Source organism: Cheilinus undulatus, linkage group 12, assembly GCF_018320785.1.
Source record: "Cheilinus undulatus linkage group 12, ASM1832078v1, whole genome shotgun sequence".
Taxonomy (NCBI): Eukaryota; Metazoa; Chordata; class Actinopteri; order Labriformes; family Labridae; genus Cheilinus; species Cheilinus undulatus.
Window position 1 is genome coordinate 20,160,365 of NC_054876.1, and position 27,800 is coordinate 20,188,164.

General features: G+C 39.1%; 1 protein-coding gene across 1 annotated transcript; it reads right to left on the bottom strand.

The window, feature by feature from the left end:
* Positions 1–72: 72 nt before the first annotated feature.
* Positions 73–27,523, bottom strand: nectin3b (nectin cell adhesion molecule 3b). The gene is made up of 6 exons (XM_041801963.1): positions 27,384–27,523; positions 11,696–12,043; positions 9,764–10,063; positions 8,557–8,674; positions 7,524–7,675; positions 73–4,338 (listed from the first exon to the last, which is right to left on the bottom strand). The coding sequence occupies exons 1-6, from the start codon at positions 27,460–27,462 to the stop codon at positions 3,665–3,667; spliced, it is 1,671 nt and encodes a 556-aa protein (XP_041657897.1). The 5' UTR covers positions 27,463–27,523; the 3' UTR covers positions 73–3,664.
* Positions 27,524–27,800: the final 277 nt, after the last annotated feature.

The following is a 27,800-nucleotide window of genomic DNA, read 5'->3' on the forward strand; positions in this document are numbered from 1 at the left end:
AGAAGCACAAAGAAGAGCAGAGAGCGAATAGTCGGAGTAATTGCAAGCTAAAAAACCTCCAGAGAAAATAACTCACAGGTGCTAAGGTGCTTTATTGAACTAAAGTCTCTCAAAATGATTGACAAAATAATGCTCCACTGTTGGCACATAAATATTTTTTTCTTTCCAGAAGCTTACATTTTCTTCTATATATACAAAAAAACATACATGACCACAAGGTGCTTTTAAATGACAATGTGACTTCTTTTAACAACAGTGATTCTACGGAAACAAATAACCCCTGAAGAAACCTGTGAAGTAGACATGATTTTAACTCATTTTACATCAAAATTCATTCAAGCTTTGTCTTTTTGTTTGTATTTTAATGCCTCAAGGTTTGCAAATACACTGCGTCATTGTCAAGAGAAGTAAGTATGGCACATGAAGTCATATGGAGTCCATCAAACGTATAATGCAGTGACATTCAACGTAAATCTCACAGAGCAACAAAACATGTTCTTTGTAACGAGAAAACACTGTAATTTCTTCTTCTAGGTATCTAAGGCACTAGGTGTATTGAACCTAAAGTGAAGAATGATTTCAAGGTAAGAATATTGATGACTGATCCTAAAACTAAATGTCAAGACAGTACAAAAGAACTGCATTAATCCAGTTGTGGGGCATCCAACTGATGTGTCAGGCAAAAATAGGATATTGATTAGTGGAGTTTCCGTCTCAGCGCAAGGAAGCAAACAGAACAAGGAGTTAAGCTGCTGTGCTTCCTGTTGCTCTCTGGACTCATGTGAAAGTGAGCAGAGAGGCTGAATACAAATATTTCAGCAGCAAATAAAAGCCTAATTTTTAATTCAACAATCATGAAGTTTTTTTTTTAACAACTTAATCATGAGCACTTCCATTAAAGGGTCAATTCACTCAAATATTCTCATTAAGCAGTATTTAATATTCAACCTGAAACAAAAAATGGATCAACTTCCGTTTTTTTTTTTTTTCTTTTTTTTTAAAGATACAAAACCTTTTGGAACAGCAGCATCTCTTTATATAACACTGTTCTTGTTACTTTAGGAGATTCACCCTGTAAATGTTTCATCATGGGAACTCCCTTCTGCACAGAAAATGCCTTTTATGTAAGAGATGATGTGGCAGAAATCACAGAGGGAAACCTAAAAGCCTGTGCATATTAAATCATCAGTTTCTTAACTTGTGAAAGCTGAGAACTGTGTTGATGTAATTGGAGCAAACTAATAATTAACGTGGTAATAGGAGTGGAAAGCTTTTGTCTATGGAGATACTACAGTTATTGTTTACGCATCTTATTAAAACAACATAAATTGCAGTAAAGGAGTCATATCCTCTGCTTGCATGTAACAGTGGCACATTATCAAATCTCACTATGAGAATAGCAGCCTATTCACTGCACAAAATTCACACCCTGACAAATAATTAGTGAGAGCTCGTAACAATATAACTAATTCCCATTTTGACGACTGTTATAAAAAAGTGGCCTAAAGCATCTTTTCTCTTCTATTCAGTCTACAACACCCTGTATATAACAGCAATACATGAGTCATCTATATAAGCTGTAAGCTAGTCAGTAATACTGTCGTATTTATACATACAAGTTAAACAAATATTTGGCATCTGGCAGCAAATATTGTGTAGGCGACTGTCGTACTCAAGTTGGCATGTATTCACAAACACTAAAGTGCATGAAGGAAACTGTTGAATCTCCTCCTTGCAATCTGATTAGTATGTGCATATTCTGAAATACTAATTTTTTCAGTCCCTGATCACATAATCAAACTGAAATGTATCTTCAAATCTATAATAACCTGATCTAAGCAAAGTACGAGGGCACATTAACTTAAGGACACTGAAAACCCATTCTCTTCAGTTCAATCACAGTACTTGGTATGTCAAGCAGTGTTTTAACATTATGATAAACTATGAAATATAGCTTCTAGTAAATTAATGCTGATGCCATTAGAAAACTGGCCTGAATTCCCTTTTAAAAGTAAACAAGGGGGAATCATACCATAGCTACTCATATGATAAATGTAAGTGCATGATTTAAGGATCAGTGCAACTTTGTCACAATCGACCTGATATGTCTACATGTCTGTATATAATGACAGTAGTAATGAATGTTGAAAATTAAAACAAGTGGTGAACATAATCAGAATATGCTGTTGAAAACATGGCTAAGTAACAGTAAGCTGATTAATGCCTCAGATTGTAATTGTGACACAGTCATGTCTTGTTTCTACGGATTACTCAAGAGTAGTGAAACTGGTCCATCTGTGGTTGTTTGTGGTATGCGTGTACTGGCTGCACTTTTGAAAGATTTCTTTGTGTAACAAAATACTTTGTGACTAGGAGGCCAGCGTATGGTGGCTGTCATACTGTAGCCTGCTTTTAACAATGGCCCTGCTGATGGCTCTCCTGAACCTCCCTGGTATAGTGCCAGAGTGCAAATTCTCAACACATCCATTATAATGTGCTATCCGACTGGAGAATCTGGTTGGGGTAAACTGGAGAGGAAAACCAAGCTGAGACTTTTCCTTAAATCAAGAAGTAAACTAATGCCCTGATATTCCAGCTTATTCAAACTTGCAGAAATGTGTAGAACATTTGCATAACCAGGCTCGACTGTTCCATAACTCAGTCTGTTAGAGAGGGCTGTGCCTCAGTCATGCGGGCCTCCCTGCCTGTTCTCTCTCCATCCCTCCCTCCCTCCGGGGAATAGAAGATGAGCTGAGGACACACTGTTGAAATGCTCTTAAGGTTTCTGCTCTAGGCCATCAGTTTTAAAGGACTCTGCTAGGACTTCAGGGGTCACATCCTCAAGCTCACAAGCCTTCTTTTAGGGAAAGTGATGCAAACGAAGACATTCTAGTTGAAAGCAAACTAAGAAGTGGTCCATGATAAGAGTTTTGCAAAAGGCAGTGAATTATTTTTGACCATGACTCAGTGAGAAGAAGTGTCTGATTTCAAAATAAGATGAATCCCTTTAAATTAGTCTATGTGCCTCTATTGTGTCTTGCTGGGTTCTGGAGAAAAAGTACCTGTGACCATTTGAATATCCTGCATTTACTTCCAGTCATGGGTTTTCTACCATTCCTGAAAGTGAGCCAATTCTCTTCAGAGGTCAGAATATTTTCACCTATAATGTATAAGCTATATTAAGACACAGAAATACAAATCAAGTGTCACAGAGCCTGAGAGGGCTGATTTTGTAGAAACAAACAAACAGAACCTTCTTGTACAACAGCCATAAGTGATCTGTAGCCCCCAGGGCAACCACTCAACTGAAGCTAAGACATTAGTAATACTTTATACATTGGCAGTCCAGTAGTAAGGCAGAGACAGCACACACATCATGATATTTAGTTAGTCTCTACACACAAAAACTAGTGACATGCCAGGTTTCCAGGCATGTAGAAGTTTACTATCAAAGTGGCCGTGCAGTCCACAGTCTGTCCACATCCAGAACAGAAACATTACATCTCAAGTGTCAACCAGGACTCTTGTACGAAACACAGGAACTACAGAATTAAGATTAGTAGAAGTGTGCGAGTGCATACAGAAGAGAAATGATGTGTATTTTTCTAATTATATAAACTAAACCCTCTGTAATATTTCTGCTCCTGCAGGACCAGGTAGTTTATCAAACATACCACTCCCTACGTGAGATGACAGACCCATCTGTGTGGGAGACGTAGTCGCCCTCAGGGCCACTATTGTAGCAGTCATCTGACATGTAAGGGGAGCCGTTTCCCTGCAGTTTAGGTGATCGAGGGTATCTGGCACATCTGGGCTGCTGAGGACTAGAGTACTGTGCATGTTCACGGAGATGATTCTGCTGATGGTTGTGGTGTTGACTGCTCTCCCTCATTGCCCTGGTGTAGCCATTGGCAGGATACTCCTCTCTGTTATAGTTGCTTTGGAGACGTCGTTCACGCTCCTGTTTGAGATGGCGGTCGCCCCACTCCTCCCGATCCGGGTCCTGTTTGTGAGAGTTGCTGACGGCTTTCGTAAGGTGAAGCTCATGCTGCTTGGGGGCTTTCTGGAGGTCACTGTTTCCCAGGTACTGCTTGGTGTAGTAATCCCCATGGAAGGTCTGCTGTTTCCGCAAGTAACACACGCCCGCCAAACACAGCAACAGTAGCAGGAACAAGGCCCCACCAACAGCCCCACCCACTATGGAACCAAGATTACTCTCAGGTAGGGCTTCGAGTGTGGGGGAGCTCAGAAGGACATGCCCCTTTTCATCCACATAGGTGGAGGAGGCAGAGCCAGTAAGGACAGGAGCAGTAATGGTGGAAGGCATGGTGGGAGGATCTAATGGAGGGGAGGAGGGTGAGAGGGGAGAAGAGGGTGAAAGGGAGAGATGAACAGACAGAAAAGCAGAGAATGTCAATGCCAACTACATCAGCATTTTACTAAACTAGGGACAGGTTAACAAACCATGAACTAAACTACCACACAAACTAAACCAAATGTTTGCAGCAGTCTTCGGTTTACAGTGCTTCTTAGGAGCCTGGTGGTGCATTATTTGGTTATTTTAAAAACAGAAATACAATGTGGAAAAAATATAATAATATAATTTTAAAATAGGATAAGCCAGGAGCAAAGCCTTAAGTATTAAATATCTTGGGCTTAGCACAAACTTAGAAGGGTCCGGAGGCATGCTTCCCCCAAAATCTAATGTCCTACTCATTCTGAATCATATGCAACATATTGAGAATCAGTCATTTTCACTTCTGCTAAGTAAAAACGGTGGGAGATGTCTGACCATTATTTTTTAAGGTACATAACAGAGGTAAGGTAGAAATTTGGAGTACACTTTGAAATTGGAACAATTTATCTTAAATAAAAAAGGACATAAAAGCAGAATGTGTGGTTCTGGATATCGATTTATTCAATGAGATTATATTTTGTAGAAATGCAGACAATTTTAACATTCAATACATTGTTAAAAGTATTCCCATGTTGCTATGGGTAGAGTCCATTTGTTTATTATAATGAATGTCTTTTTGCATTCATCTATTACAACAGTAAGCAGCAACATGCTTTTTACCAACCTGAAAGATTGGGGGCTTTTCAGAAAACCTTTGAGGCCTAAGCACAGTAAGCCACCCAGTGACTCCACCTATGGGATAAGCTCATCAGCATAGTAAAATATGGACAAATAAAAATGTGCCTGAGCCTTGACATCTTTACAACATCATTGGTAAGTTTTTAAAAAGTCACTGAATGGCAGCCAGAAACCCTGTTTTCCAAGCAATAAAAGCCCTAAATATTTATTAAGAAAGTACTCATTTTGGTTAATCAAATTCATGTTTTCTTTGGTTTAGTTTAAAAATGTGATTTGTTTAGATTAAATAACTATGCCAAATCTTTGATATTCCCCCAAGAGCTTCTTTGACATTATTGTTTCTGGGCAAGGCCACTTTAGAAAAGACCATCTTTTATGCATTTTAGTTTAGTTTTGCTGTCAGTTGCTTTTGATATGGGCAAAGTAAACATGAAAGATAGAAAAAAATTAAGCTGAAGTGACTGCAAACCAAAGGCTGCTGAAAACAACTGTTACTAAAACATGAGTGAGATGTTTTGGCTGCAACAAAAACAGGTATCCAAGCATGGGGGACAAACAAAAAAACTACAATATTGTGTTGTTTCTCAAAAGTCAGAGCTTTACACCATCATATGCACTGTTACATTCAAGTTATCAAAAGGAAAATAATGTACCAGTTACTTACTGCAGTAAACACATTCTTTGTTTTCATAAAAGGTCTGAAAAAGTAGGTGACATGTCATCTTCATGTCATTTTTATTCAAACAGGTTGTCTCCCAGGCAAAATAAGAGTGGTTTCAGTGAAAAAGCGAGCTAGTTGCTCTCTTGAAGTGTCATCCAATGTAGTTGAACCATACATGTTTAAACATAGAGGTTTAAAAGCTTTTAGCTTGCTCCGGGAGGAAATATTCAACTTTTACTGAGCCCTGGTCAAAGGTACACAAATCCTTTTTCCCTACCAGTTGTTCGGGAGTTTTCTGTGGTGGCATACCATATTTTAGGATTATTGCACTCAGTAAGTTACAGTGCTTTAGCCAGTTGGTTTCAAGTCAATTTAAATATAACCACAGAGGATTTATAACATCATCCGTTACACTTTGCGAACAGGTGAAAATGTATCTCTTGCTTATTTAACAAACACTTCAAGCTGTGTACTTAGTTCCACAAAATCTGATGATGTAGCAACTGCCAAGGTTATCATTTGAGACGACTAAATAATTACCGGTTCCTAAATTCTCTTAGGTGTCATTATGTTTACACCTTGCAATCAGGACCCAGGGGTCACAATATTCAAAAGGTTAATGGGTTATAGAGGACAACACTTTTATTATCTGCTCTAAAAAAAGTTTTAAACCAAACAATTTTGTTAGTTTCATGCTTCAATTGTATGAGAATATAATTTTTTAAAAACTGGTTTTGCAAGTATAATGATAACTTCCCGATATTTCTCTGTGCCACTATTGGATCCTTTAACTGAACTGGATTATGGGTGATGCCCAAAAACCAGACATTCAAAAGCCAAAATCTGAATGAGCTAAAGTAATGAAAGAATCTGAGTCTAAAAGCTGTAATGGGGCTACAAAATTACCCTGCCACTCTAACCTCTAGCCAGGCCAGATGTGAGGAAAAGATTCATATCCAAGATATGACTAACACAAAGGTTTGTAGTCTGTAGTATGTGAATCGTGCTACTCCATGCAGAGGCAGTAAACCGACATATGTGTACACAAAGAAACACGCACACACATAAGGAAGAGTACAGCGACATGTGTAGGCTTGCACACACACGTACAGGTCCTCTCAAAGGAAAAGGAAATATGGATGATAAATAATAAATAGGAGTTGAAAAGAACTAGTTAATGTTTTATGAATCTGGGACATCATCTCACAGTCAGGCTGCAGGCTTTTGCCTCGTACTGCATGACACATGCAGAAATAAAAGAAACAGAAAGGATGAAGGAGAGTTGTAAAAGAGAATCACATCATAATCAAAACTTCATTCAGGAAGAAAGCATAGAAAAGGCGAGTTTTGTGGAACCAGAGGGGCATGCTCTTCATACACAAAAAAGCACAACACACTTAGATGCCTAGAGGAGAGCCAAGGCAGAGCACCCTTGAATAAAGAGGCCTTAAATATTTGCAGCTGTTTTGCTGGGGGACTCCCCCTTTGAACATCTAACCTAATGTTAATCAAGGCTAATCAGCATTCTATTAAGGCTAAATAAAGGATCATATATCATCAGCGTCAACACTGTACCATGCGTGAATGCTTGACAGACTGTCAGTATGTACAGTATGGACGAGAGTGATACAGTGTCACATTTCAGCTTGAAGGACAATGTCACAGGCAGCGATACCCTCTATGACGTGTGTGAGCACGCACAGTGCTTCCTAAGGGAAGAGCTAGCAATAGGAGTCAGCTGTGTTCCGGTGTGTATTCTCTGCTCACCTTGTATAAGAATGCGCACATCCCGACTACGGAGGTTGATGTCATTGGCAACCTCACACCTGTAAACTCCAGAGTCATTCCGCTGGAGGGGACGCAGGAAGAGCAAAGTACTGTTCAGTATTTCCACGCCCTCTGGCATTTCACTGTCCAATCTATGAGACATAAGAAATGCAAATGGTTAGACACAAAAAGAATGACTGGGGCTGTCAACAGATTACAATTTTTAATCTCAATTAATTGCAGAATTTCTGTAGTTAATGTCTATCTGTAGCATCCTTTTTATCCCGTTTTAAAATTCCATGATTTTGCATTCAAAATTGTTCTCTGTGTCATTTTGTTGTTTTTTTTCTACTGTCTTAAACAAAAGGAAATTGACATCCTGTCTGGATACAGATATGCTTTTATAAGAAAAAAAACAAACTTAACCATGGAAAGGGGAACTTGTTATGGATTGAAAAGGAAATCAGGGGACAATAAAAGGTACATTTTCATAACACAACGTGCAGATGACTGTTGACTTGTCCGCTGAGCTGTCTCTGGTATTTTTTAGAGTCAAATGAGGCATTAAGGAGCAGTAGGGGACTTATTTTACATCACTGTAGCTGCAGGGAGAAATCATAATGGTTTAACCAGTAAAAAAATAATGCACTTATTATTGACTTTAATAAATAATATTTAATTTTGACAGCACAACTAATAACCTCAGTAATGATTCTTAATTATATTAGACTATGTAATACAATATTGAAAACTGAAACTCTGACTCTGTTTTGGTTTCAAATGTTAATTGTAGCTGGTAATGTAATGCTGGCTTTAATGGTAATGTCATGACTAAATTTAATAAGTCTTAAAAGGCTTTCAAGTTTTACTAAGCTGACAAAGCTACAACTGAGGGTAAAGGGCAGATTCTTATCCAACAGGAAAAAGAGGAATCTTAAAATATTGGAAGGAAACCTTCATGCATCTTAAGCTAACAGCCTGATGGGTCAATTACAGTCGATATAATAAAGAGAAAATGTCGTACAATACAAACCTGATCCATCTGAAGTGATGAGCCGGTGGGTTTGCATTGGCTTTGCAAGTCATTTGAACATTTTCTCGACCTACATACCAGTCTCCATCATAGCCCACCACTGAGATATCAGGAGCAACTAGAGAGAGAGGGGAAAGATAAATAAGTGAGGTACCAGGACTAGCAAGCATGGAAGACAGCTGCAGTTTCTTTACATATCAAGAATATTCTCCAGTGGTGTTGCACTTATCAATGGTAAAAAAAAAAACAAACAAACAAAAAAACAAAACAGTTTTACATTAGCTCAAATGCAAAGGATGTCTATTTTTACATAAGATTGCAGGCTATACAGTATATGCACGATTCTTTTACCATTTTCTTTGTAATACACAGAAGAAGTCCAAAATCATTAATAGTTGCCAAAAAGAAGTTAGTCAAACGTCAAAGTTAAAATATATCTGTTAAACAAAAAAGTTTTCATATAGTACATTTACTCATTTTCCAAGTTTATTTTTCATTGGTACCCAGACAGCCAGTTGTACCCGACTAGGTACAGATATGTATCCTTACATCATCATGGGGCCTACTGACAGAATACATTTTTACTTTTGACAGTTTAAGGGCACGCACAGACATAACAACGTCAGAGGAAATACTTTGAAAAAAGCAAAAAACAAAACAAAACAAAACAAAAAAAAAAAACAAGGAAAACACCAAGGACAGCCTTCCTTACACTATATTAAATACCTGTAGGGAGTCTGCGTGGATAGTCCTTGATTTCATCTCTGTCAATTCAACTGTTTCTCCAAGGGGAATTCTTGGTGAAGTGCTTCAAATATATCAAACATCAATACTGACAAGGAGAAGCAAAATCAAGGAACTTGTTTTGAAATCAAATGACTTAACTTTTGAGAATTTTCTCCTTTACTTTCTGCTCAATGGGGTTTCTATAGTTGTTGAAGGAAAATATATGGGGGGAAATAAAATAACTAACTGGGTTGTTCCATCCAAATGACAGAAGAGAGCTTCCTCTTTATTTTATAATGTGGACTCCAAACTTACCTTTTGACTGAAAGATTTTTTTTTAAATAATTCATGTATAAACTTTGAAAATATATTCACTAACAAGTTTTGTCAAAAATACTAAATGCTAGTCTCAAAGCAGGACAGAGTCAGTCAACAAATCTACTAAAGATTTCTATAAAACAGTCATGCATAGAGCACTTACACTGTACATTGAGCTGGTAGGGGATCCTGAAGTCACTAGTTAAAGCTGGGTGGCGGACCACACAGGTGAGAGAGTGTCCCTGGATGTGACGTGTGGGCTGCCAGATGTAGCGCACTTGTGTGCTTGTTGTGCCGTTGGCATCATCAAACAACTGCACCTCTGACTGGCCAAACAAGTTGGACTCCCAGGACACCTCAGCAGGGGGACGGGCCCGCTCAGCTATACAGGTGGCCACCACAGTGTCATTGCCACCATCGATCAGGGCAGTTGAACCTGCAGATACGTAGACCTTCGGCTCCACTGTGAGTCAAAGAGTCAGCAAAGGTAGCAGAGGAGAAAAATAAAGATGGTACAACAAAATTTAAAGTCCTGTCTGACAAGACATTTAGAAACCCCAGTTCCTAAAAGATGGGATGTTGCCTGAACAGTGAATAAAAACAGGATGCAGTGATAGCAAATCCTTTTTAATTTATATTAAACTGAATACAGCACAAAGACAATATACTTAATGTTTATGAAAAAAACTTTTTTTCTAAACATATACATTCTGAGTCAGATGCCTAAATGTTCCAAAAAGTGGTGACAGAAGCATTTTTATCCTTTCAAACTTAAAGGGTTATAAACCCTAGCATGTTATATCACCTTTTATTCCTACAACACTGTAAGCATCTGGGGGATGAATACACAGATTTCTAAAGTATTGACATTTTTTTCCTGTTCTTGCTTGATCTAAATCTCAAAACTCATCTTTTTCAAATTGCATACTCTCTGTAAATTCCTCTGATTCATTCTAAATTTGTGCTCCATTGCTTGTTGGTTTTATTTACTGTTGTGTTATTTTATTGTGTTTTTATTCTTGTAAAGTGTCCTTGAGTGTTAGGAAAGGCGCTCTCAAATAAAATGTATCATTATTATTATTATTAGTTGCTCAACAGCGTGACATTCACATTGTTGCATTTTGAGCTACATAATATGCAATATATTTTCATTGGGAGACAGGTCTGGACTACATGCAGACCACTCTAGTAGCTGTACTCTAACTGTGTAGCCATGCTGTCATACCTCATGCAGAATGTGGCTTGGCATTGTCTTGCATAAGCAGATACGTCCCTGAAAAGACGTCAGGATGGAACCATATGTTGCTCCAAAACCTGTATGTACCTCTCAGTATTAATGGTGCCTTCACAGATGTGCAAGTAAGCCATGCCATGGGCACTTAAGACAACCCCACGCCATCAAAAATGTTGGTTTTTAAGCTTTATGTTGTTCACAGTCTGGATGGTCTTTTCCTCTTTGGCCTGGCAGCTACATTGGACATTATGTAAGACACAATTTGAAATGTGGACTCATTAGACCATGGCACACTTTTCCAGTTTAGGTCAGTCAATCTCAGAACAAGGGTCAGAGAAGGCATTGGTTCTTCTGGGCTGTTGATTGTGGTGTTTGCTTTGCATGGTACAGTCTTAACTCACAATTGTTATTCATTATAGGCTGAAAAGGATTTGTGAGTCACTGTTTCCTGTTTTTTACATGTCACATTACATCCCAACTTTTTCTGAATAAGGGTTTGCACATTACTTTTCAGATAAGACCATGCTTTTGCTTACTGGCCCTTTAATACATAGACTAATGTTACATACTGAATAACCTCAATGTTTGCTGATGATGTTATATCAATTATATGCCAGTGTATTGACCATACTAATCAATTACCTGTTCTTTTGAACAGATTTTTTATGGGACATGAAAGCATGGATGCCAGAGTAGGTGTTAGAGAGGGGATCAGAATAAGAATCCGTATCAGAATCAGCTGTGTGGGTATGAACTGAAGTCAGGTCATTGCAGCCAAGACTAATTATTACGTGGTGTCATATTAAACAGGTGAGCTACACATCCTTGTAAAGAGTTGTACTTGCATATATTTATACATACCAAGTACATTGACAGTGGTGGAGGCTTGAGTGTTTCCCAGAGGAAATGTTGCAACTTTGCAGGTATACATCCCAACATCAGCAAAGCCCACGTTTTCCAGTACAATAGTTGCATCATGAGAGGAGGGAGAGCGAAAATACAAGCGTTGTATATACTCTGGAGGGATAGAAATGCCAAACCGAGGATTGTAAACAGCCACTGTGACAGAGCCTGTAGGCAGTCGGCGCTCCCAGGAACTCTGAGTAAGGGTAAGGTTTGTGCCCACCTCCACCCTACACTCTAATGTCACGTTCTTTCCAAGCACAGCATTCACTCTGTCAGGTACCAGCACCTGACTCCCCCATACACCTGCAGAACAGAGAAACAAGATTTTTAAACCATTAACTATCATGTCTTCCTCTGGATCATTTAACATCATTGCACAAATAAAGGGCACTGGCATAATAGCTAAGATTACCAAAATATCTATCAATTTCTAAACAGTGAATAATTCAGTAAAAAGAGTTGCACTCCTTTTCAGGGGCTGTACAAATTTTAAGCAGGCAACGTTGTATCCCTGGAAATCTGGATTAATGTTCCATGAAAGTAAAGGGCTGAAGATCAGTCCTACAAATGGCAACAACACTGAGGGAGGGTTTGTGGTAGGATAGGTGAAGCTGTGCTTTGTTTTGGTCTGTTAAATATCTACTGGACATCTACTTTGGAATTCAAATATAACTTTAATGAAATCATATACTTTTAAGCTTAATTTAGATCTTAACTGCTGATTTTTCCTGTTAAGGTAAACTTTAAGATAAAGCCCATATTTACATAAGCAAAGATGAATCACTAAGATGCTTAACCTATATACTGATTTTAACAGGGACTAAATAATAAGTAATGACAATTTTGCCAGTAATATTCTTTGAAAATGGCTGGTTATTATATATAGTTTGCCATTATTCTAAAATGAAATCAGCCAACTAAAGCTGCTTTAATTTTACATTTCCTCCTGCAGTCTAAATGGAAAGCACATCTAATAACTTTTTGGGCCAAAAAGAGTACACTGCAATCAAACATCTGTTCCTTCGTCTAGTCAGTGGTAGGGCCCACTGATTTCCATGTTTTGGAAAAGACAACCTAAAAGTCCAAAAAACTTATCAAAAAACTGTGTATGCATTAATCAAAACTGATATGGAGTAAAAAATGGCACAGATTACATTTGCAGTACCAAAACATTATAGGGGATTACCGAAGTGGATGGGTTATCAATCTAATGCTGAGTAAGAGATCAACAAACTGCATCACTGAGGGAAGAGTATTTTTGGTGTTGCCTCTGACGTCAATCGTTGGGACAATTTCACATCTATGAAGTTCAATACTATCTGACATCTGCAGGTATCAGACTGGGATCAAAGCTTGATACCAGCACAGCAGGCGCTGGGTTTTCCACAAATAATACACAGCCAACGGTATGACAGAGAGCTCCATTGATGAATTTGTTCAGTCACTTTTGCTTTCCTCCTGACCTAAATTCAGGAATTAAAAGCACGCTGCCTGTATGTCCTCTGTCCAAATATAACTAACCCCTGCACTCTGTCATCTGTACTTGTCAAAGAAACAGCAGATCTCAAAAGCAGTGAGCTCAACATCATGTTGAGGGAAGTCAGAGGGAGATGAAGGGAACAGACTGGCAGAAGAAAAAAATAGACAGGAAGAGATATGCTAACACGAGGAGGATGACATCATCGCTGAGAGAAGAAAAAGAGGGCTGAGAGTGGGGAGAGTCACGTATGAAATACAAGTGAGAGGAAATTTATCCCCCAGGATGCCGGTACACAAAAACTGCGGAATTATGTTTGTGATTTAGAAAAGACAAAATAACACTGCTAGACTGCCAAAGTCTTCAACCAGATCACTAATTGCTACAAGCTGCCAGCAGGAAGACATCATCATAAATCAAAACCTGCTGCGCTGCTTGGCAACTGACTGCAAATATTCTATTGTTGTTTTGCCAAAAACAGCTCTTTCTCTGGCCAATCTCCCTCTAAAAGGCCATGTCCCCCAGTATTGGGATATTTCCTTACCACTAAAGAATTTAAGTTTGAAAGTTTTCTTTATTCTTTTTTCTATGAACTAAAAACAGTTTGAGAACACGTTATAATAGAGACCCTTGTTTTCTAATTAAATTTCCTTCTATGCTACGGATTCAGAGAGTAGATTAGTTGTTAGCGTTTACAATAAATGTCGGAACAAATCCCAACAGGCTCACGACTTAACTGTGACTCATTAGTCAAATTTGGGGGGGGTCTCTATCATAGAGTAAAGTAGTAATTATTCATAAATCCAATTTTCAAATTTAATGACCGACTTAGAAAACTTTCCAACACTCAGTAAGTGTCAGCTGTGATTATACACAAGCCAAATGCTCAATGTGGCTATCAACTCTTGATAGCATACTGTTTGCACAGAAGGCAACATGAGTCATCGTATTGCTCATACAGAGAAAGGGCAGTGGATATGAGTGCAACACTGAGGAGATGTTCAGCTGTGGATGTTGTGGAGGCACTATTCCTAGATTTTTTGCCATTTAGGTCCACGCATCGGTTTCAGTTCACACTCAAACACATGAATACATATGCACACACATAAAACAATGATGCTATACATAGTTCATAACATAAACTCAGCATTAGTTAAGTTTACCCAACTCATTTAATAAAGGATCTTCAGATTCTTTATTAGAGAATTGTATGTAAAGTATAGACAAATGCATTTGAACTTTTTTGCAGTACTTTAATCTGACATTAAAAGACCCCTCTCTTACATGTTGGTGATTTTAAGTGACCATCATTTTAAGTTGAGTTTTTTCTAGAACAGAACTCCCTCTTTGCTGTTTACTTTGTCACTGGCCAAATTCTCAAGTGTCACTGTGGAAACTCAGAGGGATTTTTTAACTAAAGGCCAATTTTTGGAAGATACCCAGTTGATTTGGCAAAATCATACTGCTGAAGCCTAATATTAGCATCAAATAGAGTGCATTTATTCCACTGAACAAAGACTGGACATTCTGTCCTCCATCACAGTCACTACAAGCATGTAAGAAAAATATTACTATGCAAGTAATGTAGATAACTAAAAACCCCAACTTTTTCAACATACATACTGACTACTGCTCTAATAAGACTTAAAGTTCTGTATATATCTACCCCCCCGGTAATTTTTTATTAAGCAATTCAATATCAAATACACTTGCTTTGTACATTCGAATCTCATTTTGCTTTTTTTATACAAAGTATAGATGCATTATATACACAATTATGAACTATATGGAGCAGGACTACTTGGCAATGACCTAGTCGTAACAACAGAAAAAGAATGAAGAATAAATCAAAACAGTTGTCAAGAAAAAGTGCCCCCCCCATCCCAACCCTCAACCCACATAAACATATTTTAATAAATATGAAAATGCAAGCCGTCTTGGTATCTCCTTCACCTTTAGTGACAGTTTTAGATAAGCTATGCATAATTCTAAGGAGATAACCCTAAAAAATACAGAAATCAAACACAGGGTGAAAGTAAATGCTTGATTAATTGTGGCAGTGGGCATCACTAAAACTGATCAATATATTATTTGAGTAAGGTTTTACCATAGACTGTAGAAAGAATTGGAAAAACCCTGTGTGATGTCAGCCGTCTGCTTACAATAGGCAGACTCAAACGGCTCTTAAAGCCAATCCGCGGAGTCTTCCATATTAAAATTGCAGTCTCAACTGAACTTTGGATCAACCTAAGGGCCCGCCCACTAAACGCAACTTCCTGTCAGCCAGCTAGCTAGCATTCTGGTTGACAGAAACGTAGCCTCTGCCTGTTGAGCTATCTGTCAATCAAATTAGATGTGCCAATCAGCGTGAAGTGAGGTTTATCCTAAATATAATCCAAACGATCACGGTACAAAAAAATTCACCCCCCGGTACAGTGAGAGCACAATAAGACACTAGCTTATGAGACACGTTTGGTTTTTTGAACCAGGCTGCAAACCAGTTTATTTCTAGTGTAAAAAACATCTGATTAACAGGTGTCCAGAGTTCCTGTGTTCCTGCAGCCAGCCTCAAGTGGACACTCACGGTATTGCAATTTTTTGCATTTCCGCATTTTTCAGGACAGGAGGCTGCCGCTTGGTTTCAACACAGTAAGAATAAAGGAACTTATGTCTTAATGATTCTTTTGACAATTCAAAATGAGACTGAAAATACATTTCTTAACCAGTAATCATGAGTCATCTCTGGAAACCCATAACATAACAAATTCATGTATCATCTAGCTTAGGACTTAGTGGTGTTTATCTGGCTGTTGTGTTGAGAACTGAAAAAAATACAAATCCTAGAGAGAAAGGAAGGATATTAATTATTTGAAATGACAGTAGTTGAAAAGCCCTTGAAGGATGGATTTTAAATTCAAGGGACTGTGGAAAGGTCAGGGTTGTATAAAAGACGTGAATGCATTTCTTTCTAAAAAATGTATCCATATACTCTGCATGCTATACTACATACAGCTCATTTTGTCCCCCATGAAGGAAGAACGCTTAAATTGATTCAGGGATGATTAAAAAAAGCTAGTGACTGAAAAGCCAAGAACCCATTCAGATTACATGGCATTTCATATACTGTTGATGACACCAGAAGATGTGCAATGGTAAAACAAACAAAAAATGATTGGAAACTAAAATGTAAAGAACAAAATACATAGCTACTAGCTAAGATTAAATTCTTGGCATTTAACATAGACTGTTTGTAGATAGTGGACACAGAAGACTAATCTGCTATTAAAAATATCTACTGTACTGTAAGTTACCCTGTGTCTAGAAGAAAACTGACTTTGTGACCTACTGGATTTTATCAAGGCTAAAAGTCAAAAATAATAGCAGTCTAGGGGCAAAGAAAGCAGCATTTTTACTGCACTGAATATGTAATGAAGAGGTATAGGGACCATATTAAATTTTTATTGGTGACATGACGACAACCTTACATAAGCGTGCCCTGGTTTTCTCCAACTCAGAAGAAGAAAACGATAAGAATAAGGGCAAAGTCTATCTGATCTTATATTCAGCCTATCTTGACATAGCAATAAGAATGCTTCTCTTTTCTTCTTGTGCTTCACAGACAAAGAAAAGAAACTGCTTAAGTTCTTGCAGTCTTTTTTATCCTCAAAGAGAGTCACTTCAGTAGACACACTCAGTTTGGTTTGCAAGTGCAACACAATGTGTTTTATTCACACACACATACAGAGAGAGAGAGAGAGAGAGAGAGAGAGAGCAGAAAACAGATTATAGATATCCTGGCATCAAGGACACATTGCTCCCTGGGGACACTCTGCTGCTCGTTCTCACTTTAGTCAATATTACCTTCACATGCACCACTTATGTGGCAGCAAGTGTATTAATATGTGTGCCTTGCCAGAGGGCAGGGTGTCTTGTTAAAAGTGGAAATCAGAACATAAAGGGTGATGGTGTTAGGGTGAAAGTGGCAAAGCCAGCTGTGAAGAGCAAGACAGGATATACTGAATGGCAGTTTAACCATACAGCGTATCAGACCTTCACATCAACTTTTCCCCCACACATGCATGGAACTAGCATCAGAACAAGGTTGATGTTCCGTTTCTAGCTGAGTGAGGAGGGCAGTAATGCAAAGTGCAGGGACATTGGTTATTTTGTTGACATGAAAAGGATAAAGCCAGAGTTGGAATTTTACTGCTAGATTTAAAATAAGACTAGGTTAAAACGTAGCATATGGCTGACCACAACTATCTGGGATGCCTGTTGAAATGCCAGACTGAATTGTGTGTTCTGGCAGAGTGATTTTTTTGTTGAGGTGTGTAATTGTGCTGTCCCATATGGTTGTGGGTTGAGAACTGAACGATCCCAACATAAATCCCTGTCAGCAGGAAACAGCTAACCTGGCACACCAGATTGACTAATATCCATTGCATGAATATATCTGACATACATCTGGGAAAGCTAATAAAATAACACTGCTTTGTCAAAGTATTTTCCAAAAAAATCAAACTCTAAATGGAGCTTGAGGGCAATAAAGAAACCATAAAACCAAAGTAATGACAAAATTTCACATAATGTTTTGTATAAAAGCTATGTTACACTACCTGGTACCATCCTTATTTATATGGAATTTTTTGTTTTTGGGGACTTAAATTTATTACACCCGCTTGCCTTTAATGGAATCTAATTGGCTACACAGAAACACATCCAGTCAAGCACAGCGCTAATGTTGTTAGCAGAACAGTGAGGAGAAAATATCCTCTCTTTATTCTGTGCACTTTTGTGCAGGGAGAGGAGACACAGGAGACACGCAAAACATCTTCTCTGCCAACACAAGCTTTTGGTGTGGCTCTCTGCTCTGATTTTAAGAAATGTGGTCCAGTTCTGAGTAAAACGGCATTCCTACAGCAACATCCAAGCTAACCACTACTGTGCTAGCAGGCCATGGATATACCAGACAAGCTGACCGTAATGATCAGAAAACCCAGAAACAGACCGGGAGTAGAGCGAATACATCTTTCAGCTGTCAGTGTTGCTGTCTGTGCTTGTTTAAATAGAGACACGTTGTCAAGTTCAGACAAAACTGCTGCTGCAGCTAAGTCTACGCCAATCACTCCACTAGCAAGCCTTGTATACAACCACTCACAACTAACTCTTTCCCCCATAACTATCACATACTCATGCCAAAACAGGTCGGCAGAAGAGCGACATCGTTTTCTGTCGTGGAAAGCTTTTAGTGTTGCTCTCTGCACTTGCTTTAATAAAAGAATGCTGTCCATTTGTGACTACAGTGCTGCAGTGGCTAATTTTGAGCTAATGGCTTCAACAGCAGGCCTCAAGCACTAACACAAGTAACCCTTCCCCCTTAACTATTTTATACTCATGCCGAAGCAGGTTGGCAGAAGAAGCGTTCAATGTTGCTCTCTGCACTTGTTTTTATAAGAAAATGTCCTCTTTTGACAAGCCTGTTTTACGTCTGAGATAGTTAAGAGCGCTGGATTTCGGCACGAGATTGTAGCAATTGTGCACAATTTATTGAATTCTGGTAAGAAGTTTGTCACTTGTAATGCAGGAAAATCCTGCAATCCCCATATAAAACGCTGCAAACTGACAAACCGGTGGGAAACATGGTTAAAATCAGCAACAGTTGGGCTCACGTCTGCACTTGCTCCCTCTTGATCTTCTCACCACAGCTGGCAGAAACACGCACAGTCCCTCACAGGTGTGTGGGGGCAGGTGAACCGAGAATATCACAGGGGATCAGTTCCTATACAGGCTATGACTGAGCGGCCCATCCGCGGGTCACTTGACAATCATTTTATCATTTTAAAACTCATTCATCTGGGATCAATAAACTGCTGGACAACCCCTTTTGTCTTTCAATTCCTTGTGTGCATGTTTCTCATAGCGCCTGATGCTATTGGCAGAATTTGTGATCGTTATTTATGCTCTCAAATAAACCTTGTCCACATGCAAATTACAACAGAAACTCTACAACCTTTATAAACGGAGTGCTGACAAAAGATCACACAGGCATAGAGACAACAGGAGGAGAGGGAGACATGCAATGTGTGTGGATAATAATAGTGAAGAGAGAGAAAATGAGTAGATAAAGTCAGTGGAGGACAATCAATCATCATTAAGAACATTTACCAAGATACATAACGTTACCTATAATAAATATGTTATTTGTTACAATAAACGGTTTCCTAAATAGTTTTTTGGTTATTTGTTTGTTAAATCTTTAAGATGTCAGACTCATTGGCATGTGGCTGGCCGTTATGACAGCATATAAAACTTGACACTTAATATTGGTCTAATACAGTCCTAAAGTTAAAGTTTATAAATATAAATAATTAATGAATAAATAAATAATGATAGATAGATAGATAGATAGATAGATAGATAGATAGATAGACAGACAGACAGACAGACAGACAGACAGATAGATAGATAGATAAGGGTCCGACATTAACGGTTGCCCGAATGACCGGGGCAACTTCAAAAAGCTGACGGGCAAGAAAAACTTGTAAGGACTTGCCCAATCGGGCAAGCATGACTCTGAGCTTTTCTATTCATTAATTTTATTATTTTCCTCTCTTGTTTCTGTTACTATGGAGCCCCCGAGTAGCCAGATGCAGTGTGTCGCTGCCTCCATTGGCTGAGCGTGTCTGCTGACGTGCAGACAGCTGCACAAACTTTCACTAAAAACCTTTACCTTAGAAGACAGGCTTTAACTTCCAAATTTAAACGTTCATTATTTTAAATCTGTATATAATTTTACCATCGGATGTGCCCAATGGAGAAGCGTGTTTAAGAGAAGAGAGCAGAGGAAGTTCGCCAGTGGTGCGTCTCTTCAGTAAGCTCATTCATTGAGCTGTGCTGTCGTGTTTAATCTGAAGCTTTCCATTTCCTCGTTTTAACTTTTTCTCCAGCCACATCCTGCTGATGCTCTCTCACATCCAGATCCTTTGACAATTTTGCCAATGGGCATCATCAATGAGCACAACTCACACGGATCACGTGTGGAGCTGTGGAGATAACATAATATCTAGTCAAAGTTGTTCAGACGTGGGTGTTTTATTTGATCTTTAATGTACTAATGATCATAAATATTGTCAAAAGAGCAGAAATATAAAACCAAAGCTCCAAAATGAGGCGGGGTGAAACGATGTGTCTGGACAGCTGCAGGTGTGAGGCAGGGCTGGTTTTAGTCATTTGGAGGCCCAGGGCAATATGAGTCCCCCCTTAACTAAAGAATTAAAAATGAGTGGAAAAAAATTAAAAAGCATCTCTTTTATGTTAATAATGGCACAGAACTCCAGTAAATGCCCCAATGTGAGATATAAATACTAAAATAGCCAACCATCATTCATTATTTTCTTTGAAAAGCATCTCAGAGCTCAAACTCAGCATATTCTAATATCTTAAAAAATCTGTAGGCCAGGTGGAACTTTCATAACGCTGGTGTTGGGCCAAAATTGGTATCTCCAAAATGACCACTTATCAGGGAATGAAAAGTTTATAATTTATAAAAATGATATAAATATGATTTATAAAAACAAATTAAAATCATAAAAAATTGAGATACAAGGTTTTAGCCTGATGTCAGTGATAAATGAAATAAATATATGCTCATTAACAGTGACATATTGGTTCTTCTGACACTGTTAATGAGCATATCTTTAAATGTGACCAATGTAAATCTTTGGAGTAAATATAACAGCTGCTGAACTTCAACTGCTGTAATTACCAATATCAGTCCTTCCCATTTCATCAACATGATAGTTGCTAATGCCAATATTAGAATGATTAGACTGTTGTGGTTATTACCGCTGATTCTACTTGAATTGTTAACATTACTACTGGCATCATAGCCACATCGAAGAAATGACAGATGAATTTATGGCCTTGGCAGCCATAAAGCCATGTATCTTAGTCGTTGTTCTCTCTCTTTCTGCATCTCCCTCTATCTCCTCACACCACCAAAACAGCTTAGGCAGATGGCTGCTCAACATGAGTCTGATTCTGCTTGAGGTTTCTGCCTGTGAAAAGGTTTTTCCTAGCCACCACAACTTTGCTCAGTGTTGCTTAGTGCTGAGAAAATGATGGGTTATTGTTAAGTATTTTGAAATAATATAACACAAAGTAAGGACTAGACTGGCCCTCTTTTTAAAGAGGTAACATTTGTAATGAACTTGTGCTATAAAAAATAAAGACTGATTGAGACTTATTGATTTTCGTGGCATCTAGTCAAGGCATCATAGCACATCTTGTAAACACTGACACTCTGAGGAGGACACAGCATCACTATTTAACTGCAAATTAAAGGGTAAGAAGTACATGTGTTTTTCAGGCCTTGAGCCTACTTTTTTTTGGGGGGGTGGTGGGGGGGGTTGCCTTTATTTTGCTAGGGCAGCTGAATAGAGACAGGGGAGTATGGATAAGACGCACCAGGGTCAGAATCTGGGTTTGATCCTGTGACCAATGGGTCACTGACAGGAGCCCAAGCATATGAGCATCTGCTCTACCAACTGAGCCAAACTAGCACCCAAGCCCACTTATTTTTAAGGGGGCACTTACACTAGGCCATCTGTACCATGCCTGGGCCCGTTTCAGCGTAAAGTCTGGTACATTTGACCAGTGTGAGTGCAATCGTTCTGTGCTTCGGCGCGGCATGCCTGGCGGCCCCGGCCCGGAAGGACAAGGTGGGCCTAGGCACGGCAAAAATGCAAATGAAGAAGCACAAGTGTGGGAATGTGACCTAACATGAAATAACAACAAGAGGACCCGCTTGAGAGCGCAGAGAGCACACCAGGCAGCAGCTTCATGCTAGAAACAGCAGGATTTTTTCTAGAGAAATAGAGAGAACTAGATATTCACTCTCATTGTATTTTTGTACAAGTTACAAAGATTTTATAAGAGCTGAAGAATTTAACTTTGCACAGCTCCACTACGACCTTGTTCTAATGGATCCCAGTCCTGTTCACATTTCTGACCAGTTTCTAGCAAAGTCTGGCTTTAAGAGAGGACTTTTGGTCTCGAAAATAAAGCTTATTCCCTTGATTGAGTCACAAACAGCAGCTCACAGGATAACAAACACCTTTTATCCTCCATGTGTAAAGGAGAGTGCCAAATATGCAGACAAGTGTGTGCACGGGTCAATCACACGGCTGATTTAACCTCTCTTATTATAAAATTATAATGCCAAACTATAATCCACTGAATTAACTTACCTCTAATTCTATTTCATTTCACCAATAAGTGAAATTGGGATCTTGATCACTGACGTTTTAACGAAACATCATTTATTAATCCTGGGGCGTTTTCACTTCCAGCTCTCGTCAGATGGTTAAAATTGCTCACGTCACCATAAAAAAAAGACTTTTATCTGAACATTTAATTCTGCTCTGGACACAGGCTGTCCTAGGACATGGGAGCTTGTTTGGTGCAGCAGGCATCCAGAATTACGCATGGAAATGGCACAGTTCACGACGCATAAGGGAATACCATGGGGATTCAGATAGTATACAGACATGCAGAGGAATGACTGTAGGGGCTCATACGAGTTAAAAAGTCAGGGTTTTATTCAGCAGAAGTGCTTGGAACTTTGATCAGGCTCATGATTACATGCTATGAGTGATAATTCTCTATTATGAACTGCTTTCTCTCCCTCTCTCTCCTTACTGGGCTCTGTATAGTTAACGTAGCTACTGATCCAAGGTCAGGTGAAATAACCCAGATGCCACATCAGACATCCTATAAATCGTTGCTAAAAAACCACACTACTGAGTCATCAACACATATAAATTCATCAACGGTGGATGCTTTGTGTGATGACATCACATCGACGCAGGGCATATCCGTGCCCAGGCCTGGATGCGCTGAGCAGTGTGAGTGCGGGCCAAAGGGGGAACAGGGGAGGGGGTCAAATGGGCTTCAGCACGATTAGAATACGGCACAGTGGGGATGGCCTAGTGTGAGTACACCCTAAGTTAGCCTAACCTAACGAACTCCTGTCTCTTCAGAATTCAAATGAGCTTACAACATTTGCAGTCACCATTTTTCTAATGGCACCCTAAAGATGGGAATCTTGACTATTTTTAATTTATCAGTGCCATTCACAGGTTCGAGGCCTTGCTTTGACATGTAGGTTTTTTGCAATATTGGTGACTACAGTGACTAGATCAATTGGAAAAACTGGCATATATGAAAAATACTACCGAATAACTATCTGCTTTAACCATGTTCACATTGTAAACAGCACTGAAACATTAGAACTATTTGAGCTTCCCACCTTGGAGGTAACATAAAAAATGGTGACTACAAGTTTCCCATGCTGCTGCAATGGTCAGTTGTCATTAAAAGCATAAAACTGTAGTTCCTCTATTTAAATTGCAAGTTGCATTTGTTCTGTGGATTAACACAACTTTCAACCTAAACATAGCATCATGGGGAATGGTCCCTTTGCAAACATAACTGTAGTTTTTTTTTGGCCAGCTTCGCCCCCTGGCTTTAGGAGGTAAGAAGTATATCATTGTAACTTTGATAATAAAGTTCACCATGGCAGAAGTTTTAAAACCTAGTGCTAAATGTGCAAGTTTCCTGAATGAGCTATGAAGGTTTGTTCTGTTTTATAGTGAAAAAGGGCACAACGAGTTTGACCTTATTGAAATGTACTGCAGTGTTAAACTGAAGGTAGGTATGTGGACAACTTTCAATGCTTCTTTATCTGAACTCTCTGAAAGATTTTAAGTATCTGTGTGAGGAAAGACTTTGCAATCTTGGCGATAAAAATTGTTTCTAGTGACACGCCAGATGGATTTATTTCCCACATCCATCTGGGAAAGCTTCAATAGGAAACGCTTGGGAAAAGGCAGAGGGTTTGAAAAAACTCGGAGTATGATTGGGTAAACATTCTGTCTGTCACATCTCTATGGGCCAATCAGAGCAACACAACATGTGACAAAGCCGCTATCAAGCTGTGCATGCGCAGCTACTGACAAATAACACAAAACATGGTGACTATAGACATATAAGTACTTGACTTTTGTCGTTTCTGAAAAGAAAACAACTCACTGCTGTTCCTAGTTCTTCTTTTAATGAAGAAATGTCATCAAGTTCTGATAAAACTGGCACTTTAGCAGCATCCACGCTGAGCTCCTCCTCCATAACTGCACCAGCTCTCGTTGCTGCTTGTTTACGTCACGACTCTGCTGCGCCTGAAAGTACTGCCCCTCATTGCTGATTGCTCCTGTCACTTTCTAACTGGGCCCAAACGATTCAGATGGGAGCTTTGCAAGATGGATTCGCCAGTGAAAAACAAGGAAACGGGCATATAAGGTTAGTTTATGGTCAAGACTTAACCAAAAGCGTATAAGGGCTTTAAATTTGGTAATCTGTGAACTGTCCAAGGGTTAAAGGACCACAGTGATGATAGTCTTTGCAGAAGGTCCCCTCCTCTGTAACTTTTCAGAGGAGTTATTCATTAGCACCTTAAAGTGCTATTTGAACAGAATTGAACTAGGCTATACTCTAATAAACAGTCAAAGGATAGAATCAGCAGAGACTGTACAGCCAGGCAATTCAGTTGGAGACCCTGTGGCTAGGTCAGGCCCCTGAGGTCATTTTGATGGCCTTTTGAGTATATTATTATACTTTAAAAATATTCCACACAATAATTCTAATAAAACCATTTAAGATGTAAGATTGTAAAATTATCTGTCCCATGAATCCCCCAGTTTATGTGTCCCACCTCATGGTGTTACAAGTGTTTCCTGTTAATAAAAATATGCTCATTCATGCGAACACATGTGCTGCGCTCCACTCAATGTTCTTTCTAGCATGTAAAGCCAGGCATACACTGTGCAATATTAAGCAAATTAAGATGAGGGAAACAATGACTGACCATGAGCCAACCAGCTGCTCCCAAATGGTGGGATGGATTTCTGTCGTGTTTGATATTTTGGTTGTATGAACTCAATCCCAAAAGAGAGAGCAGAGCCACAAGCAGCATTAAAAACTTTGGGGGATATTTTCCTTGTAAACTCTCTGGCAGTGTAAATCACAGCAGCAGTAACTGTTTGATGTGCCTTTCCCAACTATAACAAAGGAAGTAAACAAGCAGGAAATAGGCCTACCTGTGGACCTCCAGCTTATATTAGTTATTATGTAGCTGCTGGTTGTGTTTGCTGGTAATGCTGATTGTGTGAGAGATGGTGAGAGTGGTTTAGTCCCTGTGTGTACCTATTTGAAGCACATAAACAAGACAATAGATCTGACTTCAACCTTCATTTGTGGCACTTTTCAATGAAACTCCATTGACATTTGTTACAGCCCATCCCTGCTTCACTGGTATAGTGAATAGTAGTGTGAGCACATAAATTGCGAGATATGTGTTGTAATAATTCAGTCAGAGTGTGAGCTGGCATTTCACCACGACTGGTAGACACCTGACTTAAGTCAGATAAAATATCTGCTTCTAATTTAAAAAAAAAGACCAAAAGTAGATGCAAAGAATAGAAAATTCATCAGCAAATGGACTGAGAATTATGCGTCTATTAAAACCCCATTTTTTCCACTTGGTTCCAGTGTTTTCTGTGAGAAGATTTTGGAGCAACTTATGTTATAAGCAATGATGCCACACCATTTTCCAGGCTAGTACGGAACAAATGAAAGCTAAATCAGCATCACTAACAGTGGCATGGGTTTTAGGCAACAAGAAAAAGCCATTTACAGACACAAAGACTGTGAAAGCTTGCATCATCTGAGTAAGAAAAAATCCAAAACAGTTTGAGTTTTAGAAGTTATAAAGTTAATTAATTACGTATTATTACTTTCAAGGGATATGTCTCTGACTCTTCATCTGAGATCCCTTTGAAACTGCCCCTCAAGCCAAACTTATTGAATAGCCCTACTGTACGGCTCACTGAGACAAACTGGACCACCAACTCCACTGCATGTTGTTCAGTCAGCAATTCAGGCATCCTTTCTTACTCTACTCTCTGATATAGCAGAAAAAATGCCAGAGACCGTATTAGAATTGGTATTTTTTGGTCTACAACCATTGCTCAAGGTTTACCTGCTGTTCAAGGCTCTCATGTGCAATCAACTTGATCTTAAAATCATCATTTTTAAATGTAGGGTGTTTTTTCATTGTCTAATTATGCTATTTGTTTGGGGAGTTTTGAGCTTGGTTTTGTTTGCCACACTTGATAAAAGCTTTTCATTATACATCAAACGACTTCCTTAGTTATTATCTCAATCATAATTTTTTTTTGTTTTCCTTGCTTTTTTTTTTTTTTTTTTTTTTTTTTTTTAAAGAAGAGGGGAGTATAGTCCATGCAAAATCTTGGGGCAGTACAATTATTGTTGTGCTATTGAGCCAAGTATTTACTGGTTTCTTTCAACTTTAAAGCAGATATATTTGAGGACAGTCTCAATTCAAACTAGGAGTTGAACTGTCATATAAGTTTTGGTTTGTAATTTGGTAGCACCACAGCACCGGGCGCAAAGTTGGCGTGTCTCGAGTTGGAGTTCGGAAATTGCCCATCCCCTTAATTAAAACATAATGAGCTCGGGCTCCACAGCAGGCACATGGTAGCTGACCTGAATCACGACCTGCGAGCTCCTGGTATTTAGCTTTAACTCCCTTTCGAAAGACTCCTATTCAAGTCTTTAATATGTTGCAAAAGCTGTCTTCTCCACAAATATCCTTTCACCTTGTAAAAAGGATTAAAACGCTCGCAGAGCTAGTGTAGCTGCCTCAGAATCGACAATAACTCAACTGTAGGTTGGCTGACGGTACATAACGCAGAATATTACCACATGCGCTCCTTGGTGGTTTCTATGGACTGTTTCTATGGCAGCCTTAGGTCGCCCCATCATACTTGGTGGTGAGGCTGGCTAGCCATCACTCCGAAGCGTTTAAGTGAACTTGCTACCAAGTTTCCCTTAGTCTTTAAATGTCGCCTGCCACAGCTCTTAGACTTAAAACATCAACTAATCCACAATTTGTGCATATGCTGTAGCTAGTTTTGCCGAACTGCTAACGTTAAATGGTTGCATGATGCGCGAGGCAGTCGACTGTCTCACAAAACTTCTTTGAACCGTTAGTAGGGCAGATAAAACTGCCACACAAAATCCCAGACTTACCTGTAATACTGCACAAAAGGTGAAATAACGCGACCTTGCCCTTCTGTCTCAGGTAACTCCGTTGAGAAGACGGTAACATTGTCAAAAGCGGTGCAGTCTCCTGCTTCAGGACACAAGCGTAGGCTGCATGCCAATTTAACGGTATGTGCTGAACGGAGGAACCTCCTCAGCAACAACTCCGAACTGCATGTGGACTGTACCATCTACTAAGAATAGAGCGGGGGAGCGGGATCTCACCTGACAATGACATAAACGGTCATTTGTCGAGATCCACCAGCAATGTCCCCCTTGAGGAATGGTCCATTAATATACACATTACGTCATCTCTGTTGATAACCCGACATAGATTGATTAGTCAAATCACTTAATTCCTTGCCCCCTTTGCCGGTTACGCTCTGAAAACACATATATATTTTT

Excerpts from the sequence above, each read along its gene's own strand:
- nectin3b (XM_041801963.1), bottom strand. The coding sequence starts at position 27,462 with ATGTTACCGTCTTCTCAACGGAGTTACCTGAGACAGAAGGGCAAGGTC. Across the intron at positions 12,044-27,383 it reads CCTTTTGTGCAGTATTACAG|GTGTATGGGGGAGTCAGGTG; the intron begins GTAAGTCTGGGA and ends TCTGTTCTGCAG. Across the intron at positions 7,676-8,556 it reads CATCACTTCAGATGGATCAG|ATTGGACAGTGAAATGCCAG; the intron begins GTTTGTATTGTA and ends TATGTCTCATAG.